The sequence below is a fragment of the Phoca vitulina genome, unplaced genomic scaffold, assembly GCF_004348235.1.
Source record: "Phoca vitulina isolate PV1807 unplaced genomic scaffold, GSC_HSeal_1.0 scaffold20, whole genome shotgun sequence".
NCBI classification, from domain to species: domain Eukaryota; kingdom Metazoa; phylum Chordata; class Mammalia; order Carnivora; family Phocidae; genus Phoca; species Phoca vitulina.
In genome coordinates, this window is record NW_022589723.1 from 34,573,976 (window position 1) to 34,590,717 (window position 16,742).

General features: G+C 39.9%; 1 protein-coding gene across 2 annotated transcripts in view; it reads left to right on the forward strand.

Annotated features, from left to right (window-relative positions):
* GLCE (glucuronic acid epimerase) overlaps positions 1–11,976 on the forward strand; it is a 108,954-nt gene extending 96,978 nt beyond the window's left edge. For both annotated transcript variants that reach the window (XM_032417114.1, XM_032417113.1), the window contains 2 exons: positions 2,422–2,667; positions 7,973–11,976. In XM_032417114.1, coding sequence (XP_032273005.1) covers positions 2,422–2,667; positions 7,973–8,997 — 1,271 coding nt within the window. In that variant the 3' untranslated portion in view covers positions 8,998–11,976. The remainder of the gene's footprint in view (positions 1–2,421; positions 2,668–7,972) is intronic.
* Positions 11,977–16,742: the final 4,766 nt, after the last annotated feature.

A 16,742-nucleotide genomic window follows, 5' to 3' on the forward strand; every position in this document is an offset into this window, starting at 1 on the left:
CACTTCAAGATAATTATTACCATTTTTGTATATTCTCTGCACGTCTTTGTACGTAGGCCTATGTCTTAACATAGTTGAAATGATACTTATACAACATTGTAATACTTATATACTATACTTAGCCATCACCAAACCTTTTCACATAAATTTTATAAAATGTATAAAATGTTTATATGTTGTATAAAATGTATAAGATGTTTAGATGCTAAAGAAAAAGTAAAAAGTACCCATAACCTTTGTTAAATAATATTTTGATATGTTTTTCCAATCTTTTTGTTGTTGTAGAGACACATTTTTTAAACAAGTTGGGATCATACTGTATGGTCAATTTATATTTCTTTTTCATCTAAACTATCTTGATTATTTCCCCTTGTTATTGAATATTTATTGACTATTTTAATGACTAGTATTCATAGTAAGAATATGCCATGGTACATGTAATACTTGCAGCCTTTCTCTTTAGTTGGCTACTTAGGTCATTTCCAGTTTTTTGCTTTTATACGTAATGGTATAGATATTCATAGTTCATCGTTTGCTATTTTAATTATAGTCTAGGAGTAGTTTCCTAGGAAATAAACTGCCGTGTCAAATAATATAAATTGATCTATTTTGCTAAACTGCTTTCCAAAAACGTTGAACCTGCTTGTGCCTCCAGGAAGGGTGCTCTTGTCACCCCACTCTTGCTGTCATGGAACATTGTTTTTTTATCTGTTGTTTACAAAGGGATCTCATTCGCTTTCTATAACCATCAGTGAGGCCACATACACTTTTCATATGCTTCTAATCATCATAAAATCTTGATCTTATTTCCCTTTTTTCTAATGTGATTAGTGGGTTCTTTAAATATTCATGTGAACTTTTCTATATATAGTAAGGATAATGATACTTTGCTGCATTTGTTAAAGATTTTCTTCAGTTTGGTTGTCTTTCATTTTACTTATGATTTGTTAGTTTTAGTAGTTTTTAGTTCTATTTACTGAACTTACAGACTTTTTAAATTTTATTTTTTTTACTTCTTTTATGCTTAGAAAGTCATTGCCACATGATGATTGGCTATTCATCTGTATTTTCTCTAGTAGTTTTATTAGGGTTGTGTTTTTTTTACATTCAAGTCTTTAGGCTAGCCAGATTGATTTATATTTTGGTAAAGGGTACAAGGTCAGGGTATAATTTCAGATTTTTCCTTTCACATGTATTGAATGATCTTTTTTCCCCAATGATTCATGATGCAGTCTTTATCGTTACGTTAAGCCATTTTGAATAGCAGAATATGTTTCTGGCCTACTATTCTTGTTCATTGATCAGTCTGTCAATTCTTATGCTGGTCGCACATTGTTACAGTTATCACCCATCTTTAATGAGATCCTGTATAAACCTTCCTTTTATTAAGTGAAAATAATTCTATTTGAATGGGGTGGGGGTGGGGGAAGCCTGCCCTTGGAGAAAAAAATACAAGTCAAGAGCTTATCTGTAGCCTAGGTTTCTTAGCCCTTATGGTTCCTAAATCCTTAAACTGTTTTGAAACTACATCACACACATGGTTTTGTAGGTTTTAGCTTCTGCTGTGCCTATCTGATGCTTGTTGATTTATTTTAGAACTACAGAGAGGAGCTTATCTCTCAACCCATAGACCATGATGCAACAATACAATATTCTGTGCAATGTAATATTATTGTATTTCCCATATAGAAAATTACTAAAACAGTAATACCAAACATTTAAAAGTTTTGCTTAGAACCTTAAAGGGGTAATCCATTAATGAATTATGTCAAAAATCTATGGTTAAATGTGCAATTTTAATTCATTAAAAAAACACACCTTGTTCTCAAGAATTATATTTTGACATGAAGGATATGAAAAAGAATTGCAAGCTGTGTTTATACTCTAAGTTGCCTAGTTATAAGTGGCTCCTTAAGCAAATACTTTAGCCATCACATGGTATAGGTATTAGACCACATCTTGACTTTGGAGAGAGAGATGAGTATGTAATTAACTTGAATGTTAATACAAACATTTAAGAAAATTTCACGATTAATATTTTAGGATGAACCTGTGGTAACATTATCTATGTGTATTTAAATTGTACAAAATTTGAATGTCTGAACAGGGTTATGAAACAGGACATCTATAGCTATGAGCAAAAGTTACACGTAAAAAGTCAATCCTTAAAAGATAATCTACAACATTGCATTGCTGTTAACAAATACTGAATGAGAGTGAAAAAAACCTTCATTTTGTTTTTCATATCTGATTTAGTACTAGTTTTTTTTTAAGTAATTATGAAAACAGTATAATACAGAAGCTTAAAAGTTGCAGATAAGCCTATAACATGCCCCAGAGGTAAAACAGTAAAGAGTGGTGTTCAGAATACACTTGTAAGTGTCCAGACATGGTTATTTATTTTGTTTCTCTATTTTATAGGTGTACCTTTATCTACACAGTGGGGACCTCAAGGCTATTTCTACCCAATCCAGATTGCACAGTATGGGTTAAGTCATTACAGCAAGAATCTAACTGAGAAACCCCCTCACATAGAGGTATATGAAACAGCAGAAGACAGGGACAGAAACAGCAAGCCTAATGACTGGACCGTGCCAAAGGGGTGCTTTATGGCTAGTGTGGCTGATAAGTCTAGATTCACCAATGTTAAACAGTTCATTGCTCCAGGTAAGTGATGTATTATTATATGTGCCTGCTAATTTTATGTTGATTTATGGCACCTGATACTCCCTTAAAATTGTTTTTATGGTTTTAAAAAGCACATTAGCAGACCCTTTATATCTATATAAAGAAACAAATGGTGTCACCCAAGTGAAATCCCTAGAAAAAGAACAGCTAAAAATCCAAGGTTATAAAAAAAAATACTTACCGTGTGAAAAGCCAAACCATAGACTGAATATTTAGATCTCCTTCCGGGGATCTGTGTCCCATAGGAATGATGCTGCTTAGTTCATTTTAGTATTTCAGTACAGTATTTAATTCTTTAACTTTTAAACTATTTTGCATTAAGGTAGAAATTCTTTATAGAGCATGCCATCCTTTCCTTTGCCTGTTTTTTTACCAGCAGCTTTTTATTTTTTCAAGATATTACAGCATTAGCAACCAGGCCTGCTTCTCATATTGAGTTTTGTTAATGCAGTAGATTGTCTCAAACTTCATATAAAACCATTTCATTAATAAAATCATTTATAAAATCAAATTAACTTTATGCAACATTTCCCCTTTTAGTAAGACAGTCTCATTAATTAGCTTGTAATATATTTTTCTCCACTGATCAATATCCATGAGAATTAATGAGTCCATTACTTAAAAAGACAATGAAATAATTTTAGTTAGCACCTCAGGCTTAATTCTCTATGGGGAAATGTTGTCAAGAACAGAACTCCTTCCGCCCCACCCCCAGCCTTTCAGTCGGTAAATAAAATGAGAGAAAAGGTTATAAGACCTCTTCTGTATTCTCTCCTTGTCCTTTATTGATGACCGTGTAATTCACAGACCTTGAAAGCCACAATACAAATCTACTCATTCTAGATGGCCTTAAGTAATAGATTTATGAGTGCTTAATGCAGTGCAAATAATGGGTGACCTTTAGTTTTTATTCTGTGACTAGAACTTCTTTTCTCCTATGGTATTCTGTGATATTCCAGTACATAGAGCATCTTTGCTTGACTGGTGAGAAAGTGTGTTGAGATGTTTAAGAATATGTAGCTTGTGATACCTAAGAGATTATTGTAGCAGAACATGATTAGACTTTGCAAAAGGACATTTGTTTGTACCCAAGGAGCTTATTTTTGCACTAATCAATAATGTTGTCTGGATTAGGGTAGAAAACAGCAGTCCTAATCTTGATCTCCTCAAATGCTGGCAAGTTTTCTAGAACAGTTCTTTGAACTCTATCCTATTTAAAGCAATAGATTTCATTGTGCACTTCTGGATGCCCTGGGTAATACAAAAGATAAGTCTCCTCATACTACGTGAGGGACCCTCACTTTACCTCTTCATTCTGCAGCCCATGGAGATAAAAGTCTGCATCTACAACTACTATTGGTGGGAGTGTGCTAACTGGGAATGGGGTGCTTGTTTTGATATCTTGGGCATGCCTAGAGGTGCATTTGATCCAAGTGTTTGAGGGCAAGTGAGTTGGAATTACATGGGAGTTGTTGCTCAGAGCAGGAGAAGGGAATCAAAGAGGTGAGACTGTTGTATTGAAGACAGATATGGGGAGATGAGGCTTTTCAGAGGATGTAGACTTCATGGGAGATAAATTCAGAGAATCGCTGTTGAGAAGAAATTGCAACTGTATATAAAAGCATAGGCCTCAATGAAGTGAGTCTCTGGAGGACCAGGGGCCAAATGCTGTTGGCCTTTTATTTTTTCTTTCTTTTTGGGTCTTGAATTGTTTTCCCTGAAAGGAAATTAAGTTGTCTAGAAGAAAGAACCAGAACATGGGTTTGCATCATATTTTTATTCTTTTGTTTGTTGAATAATGTTTTGTTCCTCTGCCTAATTTTAAACTTGAATGAACTAAAACTTTATACCTGTCGTACTCTATTAAATTAAATTAGCTTTCCCTTTCCGGAAGCACTCTCTCCACTTCATTTCCATGACCTCACTTTCTCCCCTATCTCTGTGTAGCCATTCTTTCTCAGACTTCTTGTGAGCTTCTCTTCTTTTGCCTGGCCCTTATTGCTTGGTATTCCTCAAGGTTCTGAGTAAGGAGGACTTCTCACTGCACCCAGTAAACCTGTTCATTAAAACGAATGAATAATAATGGTTTGTGTTACAGGTGAAAACATTGATTTAAAGACTGTCCTTAAATGTTTATCATCCTTTGTTACCTAAAGGGACATATACACTACCACATATGCCAAGAATAAACACTTGTAGTGACTACCAGGTTTAACTGCTCAGAGAGAAAAGGAGTCATGGATTTCAAAAAATGGAAAACCCAAAACTTTCTACTAATAGATTTAAAGCAGGGGTCTCCAGATAGCATAATACCTTCAGTAGAGCTCAGACCTTGCCCGCTGCATTTCCAAAGCGGTTGCCACAACCACACTCACATCCCATTTGCTACCATTTGGATCCTTCTGAGCAATGCTGACTACTTTAACTACTCTATATATCTAGAAAATGGAAATTAAAAGACTTACAGGGTTGTTGTGAAGACTACGATTGTCTGTTGGTTGATTCGTGTCGGGAATTGGGACTTTGTTTCTTCTCCTGTGTGGCTCAGTAACCCCCTCTGGTGGTGATGGAGTTTTAGGAAAATAGTTTTTTTGAAAGGTTATATCCCATGACATAATTTATTACTGAGTTCTTTGAACTAATCTGTTATAGTGAAACATAAGGTAATTGAGACCATATCATTTCATAGATTTGTATTCATAAAGTGAATTAGAATGGAATTCTGGGAGGAAAATAGGTTCAGCTTCCTCCCATTTGGACTAATAAAGTTGGATCACTGTTACCCAGTTTCATGAGAATGGATGTCATGGTTAGTAATATTGCCTTATTAATGAGGCATTACCCTAAGAATGAAAAAATAAGGAACACTCAAGATAGCCTTCTCTGGGCGCCTGGGTGGCTGTTGGTTGAGCGACTGCCTTTGGCTCAGGTCATGATCCTGGAGTCCCTGGATCGAGTCCCGCATCAGGCTCCCTGCTCGGCGGGGAGTCTGCTTCTCCCTCTGACCCTCCCCCCTCTCATGTGCTTGCTCTCTCTCATTCTCTCTCTCTCAAATAAATAAATAAATAAAAAATATTAAAAAAAAAAAGATAGCCTTCTCTACTGAATATAATTGAAACTTGAGCGATTCATCAGTCAATTCAATCCTGCAGTGTTTCAGAAATGTTGTATTGAGCGTCAGATTCCATTTTACCATAGATGTAGGAAAATGCTAGTTAAGAGATTGCATGTTGACATTTTTCCAGATAAAATGGATTTTTATTAGAAGTATGCTTCTGAAATCACTTTTTAAAAAGTCACTCAAAGCATCATTTGATGTGTAAATCTATCACGATGTTCTCATTCCTTATACAACTTCCATGATTGTTCCATCAAATGGAATCATTAAGGACCTTGGATCAATTATATCCCACACTGGTAGAGTCCAGTGCTGGGGGAGTTGAACAGCCTACTCAACATGCTAAGACTCTCCAAGTTAATCACACTGTATACACTGTCATCAGTCCACATTTCGTCCTTGCTCCTGGTGACACACTGAAGATTTCCTCGAGAACTCCTCAAAGTGGATGTGATTCTGTGGCTATGTTTAAGAGAAATAACTCTTCCACCGATTATGCTCATTAGAATGCCATATCCAGTATCATTTCTTTTTTACAGTCTTTGAACTTGGGTCCAGGAATCCTGGTTTCTGGTCCCTACTCTACCACTAGTTAGCATTTGGCTTGGGGCAAACCTTTTAACCTTGCAAAAAAGCTTCCATATCTGCATCTCTAAAATGGAAGTAGTAATTCCTGCTCTACCAGCCTCAGATTATTGTAAGGATCATTCGAGATAACACATGAGAATGTGTTTCGAAAATGTAAGTTTCATAGAGATCAAGGCATATTTACCTTTAAGGTTATATATAAAATATGCACTACCTATTTGTTGTTGTTGTTGTTGTTCTTGCTGCTGCTGCTGCTGATAGGTTGTAATACGCTCTGTTTCTTTTCTTGGTAGATCTAGACCAGCAGTATTCAGAAAGTCAGCTTTCTGGGAACCCACCATCATTGTACTATAGATATGCAAGAGAGATTTCCTATTTGGTAATTTGCCAGACAAAACAGCTGTTACTATTTTATCAGTCTCTGAAAGCCAATGGCTTCAGAATAATAATAATCATAATCGCTATCAATGTTCACTTTGTTCTAAGCCACTGTCTTTTTTTTAATCCTCCCAATTACCTTACAAAGTAATATTATCTCTATTTAACATGTGAAGAAACAAGTTCAAAGAACTATTTCATCTTGAACATCTCAAAGCTAGGAAGTAGAAGAGAAACAATTCAAACAAGGTTTTGTGGGGTTTGGGCTTTTTTTTTCTTTTTTTTTTTTTAACTCCAAAGCCTATGCTTCTCCCTCATCCTCCCCCAGTATCCATCACTTCTTGTTGACTACCTGAGCCCATTACTTAATTTTCAGAAATTTTATTCACAATTCCAGCAAATATCTGAAAACAAACCGATCATTTTCAGCATCATTTAGTAATTAAGAGTGTATTGTGGAGGGGTGCCTGGCTGGCTCAGCCGGGAGAGTGTGCAACTCTTGATCTTGCAGTCAGGAGTTCGAGCCCCACATTGGGTATAGAGATTACAAAAAAAGTAAACAAACTTAAAAAAAAAAAAGTGTGTATTGTGGAGCCAGACTAGGCAACCTAGGTTCAGCATTTTGTATCTTAGATTCCCTGTGTCTCAGTTTGTCAGCCATTGGGTAAGAGTAATAATAGCACTACTCTTGTAATTGTTATGAGGATTAAAATAGAGTTAATATGAGGAATAAATGAGTTAATGTGAGTTAATATAATATATAAATTAGAACATAGTAAATACGTACTAAATGTTAAATAAAACTTAATGCATGTGTAATCTAGCTTCTCACAAAATGTGCTGAGCCAATTTTGTTTTTTTTTTCTTTTTATAAAATGGATATATTAGAACAGTCATTGATTATTGATCAGCTAGCATTTGATCTAGAAAAGGCAGTTTGATCAACAGTACCTTATCCATTTGCTCTTAACCCTCTAATGTAAATTAGGCCTGATGCTTGAAAGCCATCATGGATTCATCAATTCTATCATTTGTTTATGGTTACTTTAGTAAAATGATGATGATGATGATGATAGGACACAAAATATTGAAGTGTTAATTTTGTGTGGCTAGTGGTTATCAAAGATGAATTGCAATTAACTTTCAATACAAAGAGCTTTTCTTTTAACTAGCCTTTGTTGGTATGTTTTTCCCCTACAGAAACCAGTGAAGGTGTATCCTTGCAACTGGGGAACACAAAAGATTTTATTATTTCATTTGACCTCAAGTTCTTGACAAATGGAAGTGTGTCCGTGGTTCTAGAGACCACAGAAAAAAATCAGCTCTTCACTGTACATTATGTCTCAAATACGCAACTAATTGCTTTTAAAGAAAGAGACATATACTATGGCATTGGGCCTAGAACTTCATGGAGCACGGTTACAAGGGACCTGGTCACTGACCTCAGGAAAGGAGTGGGTCTTTCCAACACAAAAGCTGTCAAGCCAACCAAAATCATGCCCAAAAAGGTGGTTAGGTTGATTGCAAGAGGGAAAGGATTCCTCGACAACATTACCATCTCCACCACAGCCCATATGGCCGCGTTCTTCGCTGCCAGTGATTGGCTGGTAAGGAACCAGGATGAGAAAGGTGGCTGGCCAATTATGGTGACCCGTAAGTTAGGAGAGGGCTTCAGGTCTCTAGAGCCAGGGTGGTACTCTGCCATGGCCCAAGGGCAAGCCATTTCTACATTGGTCAGGGCCTATCTGTTGACAAAAGACCATTTATTCCTCAGTTCAGCTTTAAGGGCAACAGCCCCTTACAAGTTTCTGTCAGAGCAGCATGGAGTTAAGGCTGTGTTTATGAATAAACACGACTGGTATGAAGAATATCCAACCACACCTAGCTCTTTCGTTTTAAATGGCTTTATGTATTCTTTAATTGGGCTGTATGACTTAAAAGAAACTGCAGGGGAAAAACTTGGGAAAGAAGCAAGGTCCTTGTACGAGCGAGGCATGGAATCTCTTAAAGCCATGCTCCCCTTGTATGACACTGGCTCAGGGACCATCTATGACCTCCGCCACTTCATGCTTGGCATTGCCCCCAACCTGGCCCGCTGGGACTACCACACCACCCACATCAATCAGCTGCAGCTACTCAGCACCATCGATGAGTCCCCAATCTTCAAAGAATTTGTCAAGAGGTGGAAAAGCTACCTTAAAGGCAGCAGGGCAAAGCACAACTAGAGCTCAGAACCAAAATCATCTTTCAGCCTCTGCCGTACACAAAAACCATGGGCTCTATCTCAGCAGAGCTTAGGCACATTTTAAAAGGTGGTATACTAGGTTTTTGTGGATTACATCGAAGTGATAAACCGGTCTTCTGAGATAATTGCATTCTATGGGTTGGGTGTTTTGAAACATAGGTGGCACTTGGAGCAGAAAAGTGTTTAGTCGATGGCTGAACAGAGATAGTTTAACTTTGCCTTGCTTATTACATAACGTCTACAGTTTCACAGACAGTCCAGTCCCTCTGGGTCTGGGGAAGACACTGGTAAGTAGCTGTTACTGGCCAACTGTCCGGCACTTACCTGAAAACTTAGTATGGGTCTCTTTTAAAATGTGATGATTTATGTTTATGTTGGAAACAAACTTTAAAAAAATAATGTGCTGTAATACAGTAAATGTGTACTCGCAGCCTGAATAGTGGACTGTGTGCAACTTTTTAAAATGATGTTTCTTTTCTACAGATTAATTTCTTGGCGAATTTCGTGTTGCGTTTCTTGAATTTGTTATATATGGAGAATATTTTGAATGTACGGTTTTCTTGAAATGTGTAAATTAAAAACACAACCAGTGTTCAGGCTTCACAGTTATATAACGTAAGCACAACTAAAACAAAACTTGTTGACTGCACAAGAAATCACAAAAACGTTATGTTTTATGAAACTTGATCTACAATCAGTAAAGATTTGATAATCAGCCGATCCCTCCCCACCCCCGCTGTGATGGTTTCTTTTTGTCACTGTCTAGAATTCTGTATTTCATTTCAGACTATACTTGAGAGTTTTGTCTATTTTGGGGGACATTTTTGGGACATTGTGGAAATTTTATTGGAGGAAGGGGCTAATCCATTCCCACTACCATTTCAGGATTTTTCCCCCCCTCTTTAAAGAAAAATACTATGTCAGATATTACATACAAGAATCATGGCAGGTTTTTTCCCTACTTTTGGATCATTCTTGGTCATCAACTTTCCAGACCATTGACTCTGCACACGAGTGCTTTCCTTTGCAATTTTAATTTTAAATTATTTCAGCTCTTGGATAGAAGTGACTGATGCTACCACGTTTGCTGTACATGCGTAACCAGACCTTTATTTGGGTTTTCTATCCCACTCTACCTTACCTCACATAAATAGGTTTCGCAGCCCTTGTACCCTGGGCAGTGTCTCTGTAGGGCTTCAGGCATCATCAGAATCAAGCGAGGTTGATTTTGTTGTTTTTGTTGAATGTATGACAGTACACTAAATGAATGCTGTAACTTATACAGATTGAAGTATGAGACCCCACACTTTCAGGAGACTGAGTCTGACAAACACATCGCAGTTTGTCTGTGACCTGTATTAAATGCACATCAAGAGCCACGTGGGCACTTGCCTACATACTGCATCTTAAATCGAACTCAGCCTACCGACACTACTTAGAAACCAGAAGCTATATACACATCTGTGAATAGAATAAACATGCAAAATATATATATTAGTGGCAAAGGGAGCAGGAGCAGAGAAGACAATATAGATGTACACTGAAGACAGTAGTAAACCGGCCACGGAGAAGGAAGCTTAAACTCCCAAGTTACGTGACCACAACTCTCTTCCTCCCACAACACGACAGTTGTGGGTTATTAAGCTTCCCCCTGGCTTTTGACCTTTATCGTTCTTAGACATGATTAGATGTCTCCACAAGAATATCTGGACTCCTTTTTTTATTTCAGTGCCCCAACATAAACTTTCTCCAATCGGGAAACCCTTTGCCCTTCATCTCACTTGTTATTACTGAGAGCAGTCCAGACTTCTGCCTTGTGTTTGCATACTGGTCCTTCAGACTAAGGGAATCCATGAAAACAGCACGGTACTGCTTCCGAGACAAATATCAGTGCCTTAACAATGTGGCTGTCCTTTTCCACTGAAAAAGGAAAGACATTTTGATCTAGAAATGACATTGCTGTTTCACTGCTGTTGGTTTCACACTGCCTTCCACGTTGCAACAGCAACTTGATTTTTCTTGTGATCCCAGATTTTTCTAAGAGGATGAGTTGAACCTGTTGCAGCTCCGCCAGCGTACACCAGTGGTTCTCCAGCTTTCGGGTGCCTCCGAATCACCTGGGAGCTTCCTGAGCTACAGATGCCGACAGTCACTAAGTCTGCCTGGGAAGCAGGATAGTCTGCATTTTTAACAAGCATTCAGATCTTTCTGGTGCAGGTGATCTGCGGGGCAGACGTGGAGGAACACTGCCCAAGACCATCAATTGCATTTTTGTTCCGAAACACCTACAGCGTTCTTTATAGGTTTTTAAATCATGTAAAATGTTTACTTATTCTGAGCTTAGAGAGAATGGGGAAGGTATTTTAAAGTTTTATTTTGTTTTGTTTCTTTAAATTTTTCTTTGTTTCCAGATAATGGGTATTCGTTTTTTACACTTGAGTTAGCTTTGATGTTAAATTAAATCTGTTGCCACTTCAGTTGTAAAACCAGCCAAAAGTTTCCAGATAAAGGTCAAGTTTGACCCTTTGGGATTGTTGTACATAAAGGCTTCATCCAAAAACCATCCAGTGTACGTGAGCAGATACAGAAATGGCACAAGCACAGCTCTCCAGACGTGGCAGTCCTTTCCTTCGCCAGGTGCGGACTCTCGCTGAAAGCTGCTGTTTTCTTCCTTGTTGCAATTGTTGTTCTTGTTTCTCCTCCGTTGTACATGTGGGTTAGAGACCATGTGTCAAATATGCAATAAAGTGTTTACTGGATGCCCTTCTGAAGGGTGGTCCTTTGTAAAGCTGTACAGACTTTGCAGTTTAAGCACAATGTGCACATGTTAGTTTTCTATACAGCAAAACTTGATTTTTTGCAGATGGAAAGGTATTTTGTTTCTATACAAAGTAAATGGATTGTTTGTGCTTCATGTAAAGCTGCTTTATAAAATTGTAAAATAAAGTTTTTATCTTAAAAGGAATATACCTGGATATTTGTTCCTTCTCTAATCTGTTTTTTTTGTGTGTGTGTGCCCAGCAAGTGGATTTCTGACCGTTTTCTGTTCAACCGGTGACAACTAGTCAGGCAACAGATGTTCACGAGAGGTGTATGAGGCCCTGTAAGACAAAGTGGGGAAGAGCCTGTCACGTGGGCCTCACCCCTAGGAGGTGTAAGGTACATGGGGACACAATGTCCACAGAACAGTTTCAGAAAGATAAAATGCCAAATCGTGTGGTTGTCAGGGAATGTATTGTGGAGGAGACAGAGCCTAAGTGGGGCCTTCAGGCCTGGGGACCAGGTAGAAGAAGAGGAGGGGGTAACAGGAGCAAAACCAGGGTGCATGGCAGCTGTGAGGGTGCCCTTTCCCAGGCTCATTCAGACTGGTCACCATTTTTGTCTGATTTTGATTTATTTACAAGTTTGTCCTTCCTGTATTTTCTATACTTGTGTCTTCTCCAGATCAATAAGCATTGTTTAATCCTTTTCCCCCTCTTCTTCTCCGAGAGTAATGATATAGGCTCCCCAAATGCATATAAAACCAGAGACCAGTCTGGGTTTATGTTGTGTTTCCTTGCACATTATTTTTGGGGTTATAAGCATTCTGCACCATTTGTATAATGGAATTTCAATGGGTCACCAACTTCTTCTAGCTGATGGGTGCACATATTTTGTCAACATCCTTGGTGTCTCTTTTTTGTCTCTCCTCAGTTGGGAGACAGCCATAGGTTGCAAGCAGTTCTGGGTCTGGATGAGGTCTCAGTCTGCTCTTGCTTTGATTTTGCTATTGATAACCAAACTGTTAACACACTGGCCATTCTGCTGTAGCACACGAAACCTCAGATATTTGCATTGCCCTTGAGAGGGGACAGACCCTCCCTGGCATGGAGGACTTATTCCACAGTCTGATGAGCTCTTCTTTCCTGAGAATGCCCCCTCCCCGCAGGGCCCTGACAGCTGATGTGTGTCCTGTGACCCTGCCACCTCTTAGCAGGACCACGGGGCGAGGGGTGAGTCCCTCACTCAAGCTGGGCCAGTGAGTCTCTTCCCCAGGAATCCGAAATTGGGATAGATTAGAAAACTGAAGCAGATACACCGTGAAAAGCAGAGATGAAAACAGAATCTTGACAGCGCTCCAGGCCCTGGATCCAGTGCATTTCTGAGGCCAGCTGCGTCCTTCCAGTGTCGCGAGCTACCACTGTATCCTTAGGATGCATTCCTTATGTGTGCTTAAGTTGGCTGGATTTGATTTCCGTTACTTAGAATAACAAGCCCTGATTAATAACACAGTGTCTGTGTTACAGAGAAATGTATAATGTAAATTCTACATTACATACATTTTCCTCCAGTCTGGACCACCGTATTTCCTAGGGCTGCCATAACAAAATACCACAGACTAAGGGGCTTAAGCAAGGGAAATTTATTTTCTAACATCTTTGGAGCCTAAATCCAAAATCAAGGTGTCAGCAGGTTTGGTTTCTTCTGAAGCCTCTTGGCTTGTAGACGGCTGCCTTGCTGTGTCCTTACATGGTCGCCCCCTGTGTGTTGTCTGTGTCCTAGTCTCCTCTTCACGGACACCAGTCATATTGAATTCAGGCCCATTCATATGACCTCATTTTACCTTAATTACCTTCTCAAAGGTCCTATCTCCAAACACAGTCACAACCTGAGGTCCTAGAGGTTAGGACTTCAACATGGATTTTGGGGGAAGTACACAATCAGCTCATAACAACCACTCTTCACTCTTAAGTGCAGAGAAACGGAATGAGCCAGGGATGCCATTTAATTAGTTGATAACCAGCCAAGGCCAAAACTCTGAGAACTTTAGGGAACATTAGATGGGCAGAAATTTATACTTGAGACTCAGGAGACAGGGCTCCCTGGCTCTCAACTCCTGTCTCGTAATACAGTCCAATAAGAGAGACTAATCGATCTTCAAGTTTTTTATAAACTAATAAAAGGTAACCACTAAACTTAAGCAGTGGTGTTAAAAAAAATACACAGACCCCAACATCAGCTGCTAGATTCTTACTCTTCCTACCCTGTGCCCTTCCCATTAGCCCATTCTGAATACAGAACTCTGAGGTATTAAAAACAGATAGGTACAGCGTCTATCAAAATTGCAAGTTGTAGTGAGATTTGTTTAATGACAACTTTTAAAAAATCTCAAGTCTGCATTATTGTAACTGTTACAAATAGTTAACAATATAGGGATAAAATACTGCTTTTGGTTATACCAACCCATCAAAGATATCAAATTGAAAATGGATGTGCATTTAAATGTTGTATTGGTGATGAATTTGAATGTTCGCTGCTCACTTTCTGGTGAAAAGAGCTACATTTGCCATCTGGTGAGCATGATTGGTAACTTGTGTGTGTGTGCTGCATTTCCTGAATGTTAAATAGCAGCAACACTGTGTAATTTTGCTAATCCTTTTCCAGGAGTAGGATTTTGGGAAATGACAGGGCTGCAAAGCACACCAAGGAGGAGCGTGTGAAGGCTCAGAAATCGAGCAGCCCAGGAACTGATGGCAGACACACAGTTGAGGTAGGATATTATGGGGCAACCCCACGCTTGTGGCAACTGAGCTCACCGCCCCCTCCGCCCCCCGCCACCCAGCAGAGCTGGTATTTTCTTGGGGTTCTGCTCTGTTCTCATCTGCACCTCGTGGAAGCACTGAGATAAGAAGGGCTGCTCCGTTTCAGTTTAGAAAATCTAGTAAAGAGCGTTAATCTCTTTGGGGACTAGAGGAAGGAAGGAAGTCCCCGGGGCCAGGTGGGGGTAGGGATGTCTTGGCAAAAGTGCATGGTTTTAATTTAATGCCTGTTAACTTTGTCTTTCCTCTTTAACACCACTGAAATTAAATCTCTGTAATTCAATTGGAGTGGAAGGCCCCAAAGTAATTCTCAAATCCCATCAATGGTGTGACAAGGTAATCAGGAGGAGAGTGTATCTTCTCAACTCCTGCAGGCAGCAAGAGGCACCATCTCCATCTGGAAGTACCCAACAGAAGATATTAACCCGGCAACTGCCTGTGCCCTTGAATGAATATTCTGAGTTCTTAGTGTCTGGGTACAGCAAACTACGGTTTTGATTGGTCTTTCTTGATGCTCTTTGCTTAGGGATAAGGATAGGGAACAAGCACCATTGTAGGTGCTCCCCAGACTCTCACAGCTTCCCATGAGTGAAAGCTTTCTCTGGCGGGGGTGGGGGGTGGTGAGAAAACAGGATGCTCTTTGAGTAACTTGCTCAAGGTCATGCAGTTCTTTTCACTAAACACTTCCCGAACACCTTCCTGCCAATCATGTGCTACCTGCCAACAAGAAACGTTGAGAAGATCCTATTCCTGCCTTGAATTGCAGCCTGGAATGCTCTTCCTCTGGTAGGCTTGGGGTAACCTTCCCTTTCCAAAATCAAAGACCAAGCAATAATGACAATACTATCAGCTAAAGTGGCCAAGTGCCCACAGGCTTTTGCAAAAGGACTCTGCATGCCTTCTTTCTAATTCCTTTGACAATCTTGGGAAGAGGTATTAAGTGAACCGTAGAGCTGACGAAACAAACTTGAAGAAGTTAAGCAACTTGCTAGAGGTTCTTCAGTTATTTCACAAACCAAGGTCTAGAAGCCAGGTTCGGTGTTCTGAACCACCGTCCTGAGGCCATGACCATCTCCGCTGGCTCTTGGCTCCACCCCAGCGGCCCTGCAGTGTGCTCATCCAGGGCTGCAGCTCTCCCAGGGATGAGAAAGCCCCAGCAGAGGAGCAAATTGGCCCGTGTCATCGCGGACTCTATCAGGTCTGCTGAAATTGGTACTTGTTCCATTAAATGATTAGAAGAGTCCAGAAACAGGAGGTTATTTCTTGATCAAGTCTCCTTGGTATGTGCCCCATTTCTTCAGCATCCCTGGACTGTCCGTTTACATTAGATTGTGAATGACCTGGCATTACAGCCCCTCTGTAGCCTCTCTACCACACCCTCCTGTGTTTACTGTCTTCCCTAATGGACTTGCAAAAGCTGTATCTATCACAGAGGAAGATGTAGTAGAGTGTGTGTGCACGTGCGCATGCACACAGATGCACGGAGGACACCTGGAAGGAGTCGCAGTGAAGTTTCCAGTCACTGCTGGCTGCTGGAGATGCAATGATGAGTAAGAATAAGTCCCTTCCCCCTACAAGTCTGCGAGTAACAGATTCAGGAGGTACACATTTTTTATTTGCTATGAAAACAAAACGAAACAGGTTTATGACAAATTCCAAATCAGAGTTTGAATTAATGAGATTCTAAAGAACTTTCCTACATTCAACTTTTTAGAGTCCTTTCCTTATTTTAGTTTATCCTCAGAGTGGTCCTAAGGGGCCAACCGAGTGGGCATCTCCTTTTAACGCGGGAGCAGGGGCTCGGGGTGTGCTGGTGTTCCGGGGTCCATGGTCTGTGGCGGAGCTGGACTGAAGCCAGTCTCTTCTGTCTCTTCGTCATATGCTGTCGCCACAGCCTGTCAAGGAGTTTAGAAGGGGGCCCCCAGCATCTGTGCCGCCTGGAGTGGCCCCAGGCAGGGCCTTGCCTTGTCTCCTTTGGCCCCGGGCTTGGCAGGAAGGGGGGCACTTCTCTCTCGGTTTCTGTTTCTCTTTGGTCATCAGTCATCTACCTCCTCACATGTAAGCTCTTACATTACAGAAGAAAGTGACCCAGAAAACCACCCAAAGGTCTGCCTGTCTGTTGCCTGGCTGCCTTGTTTAAAGCTGG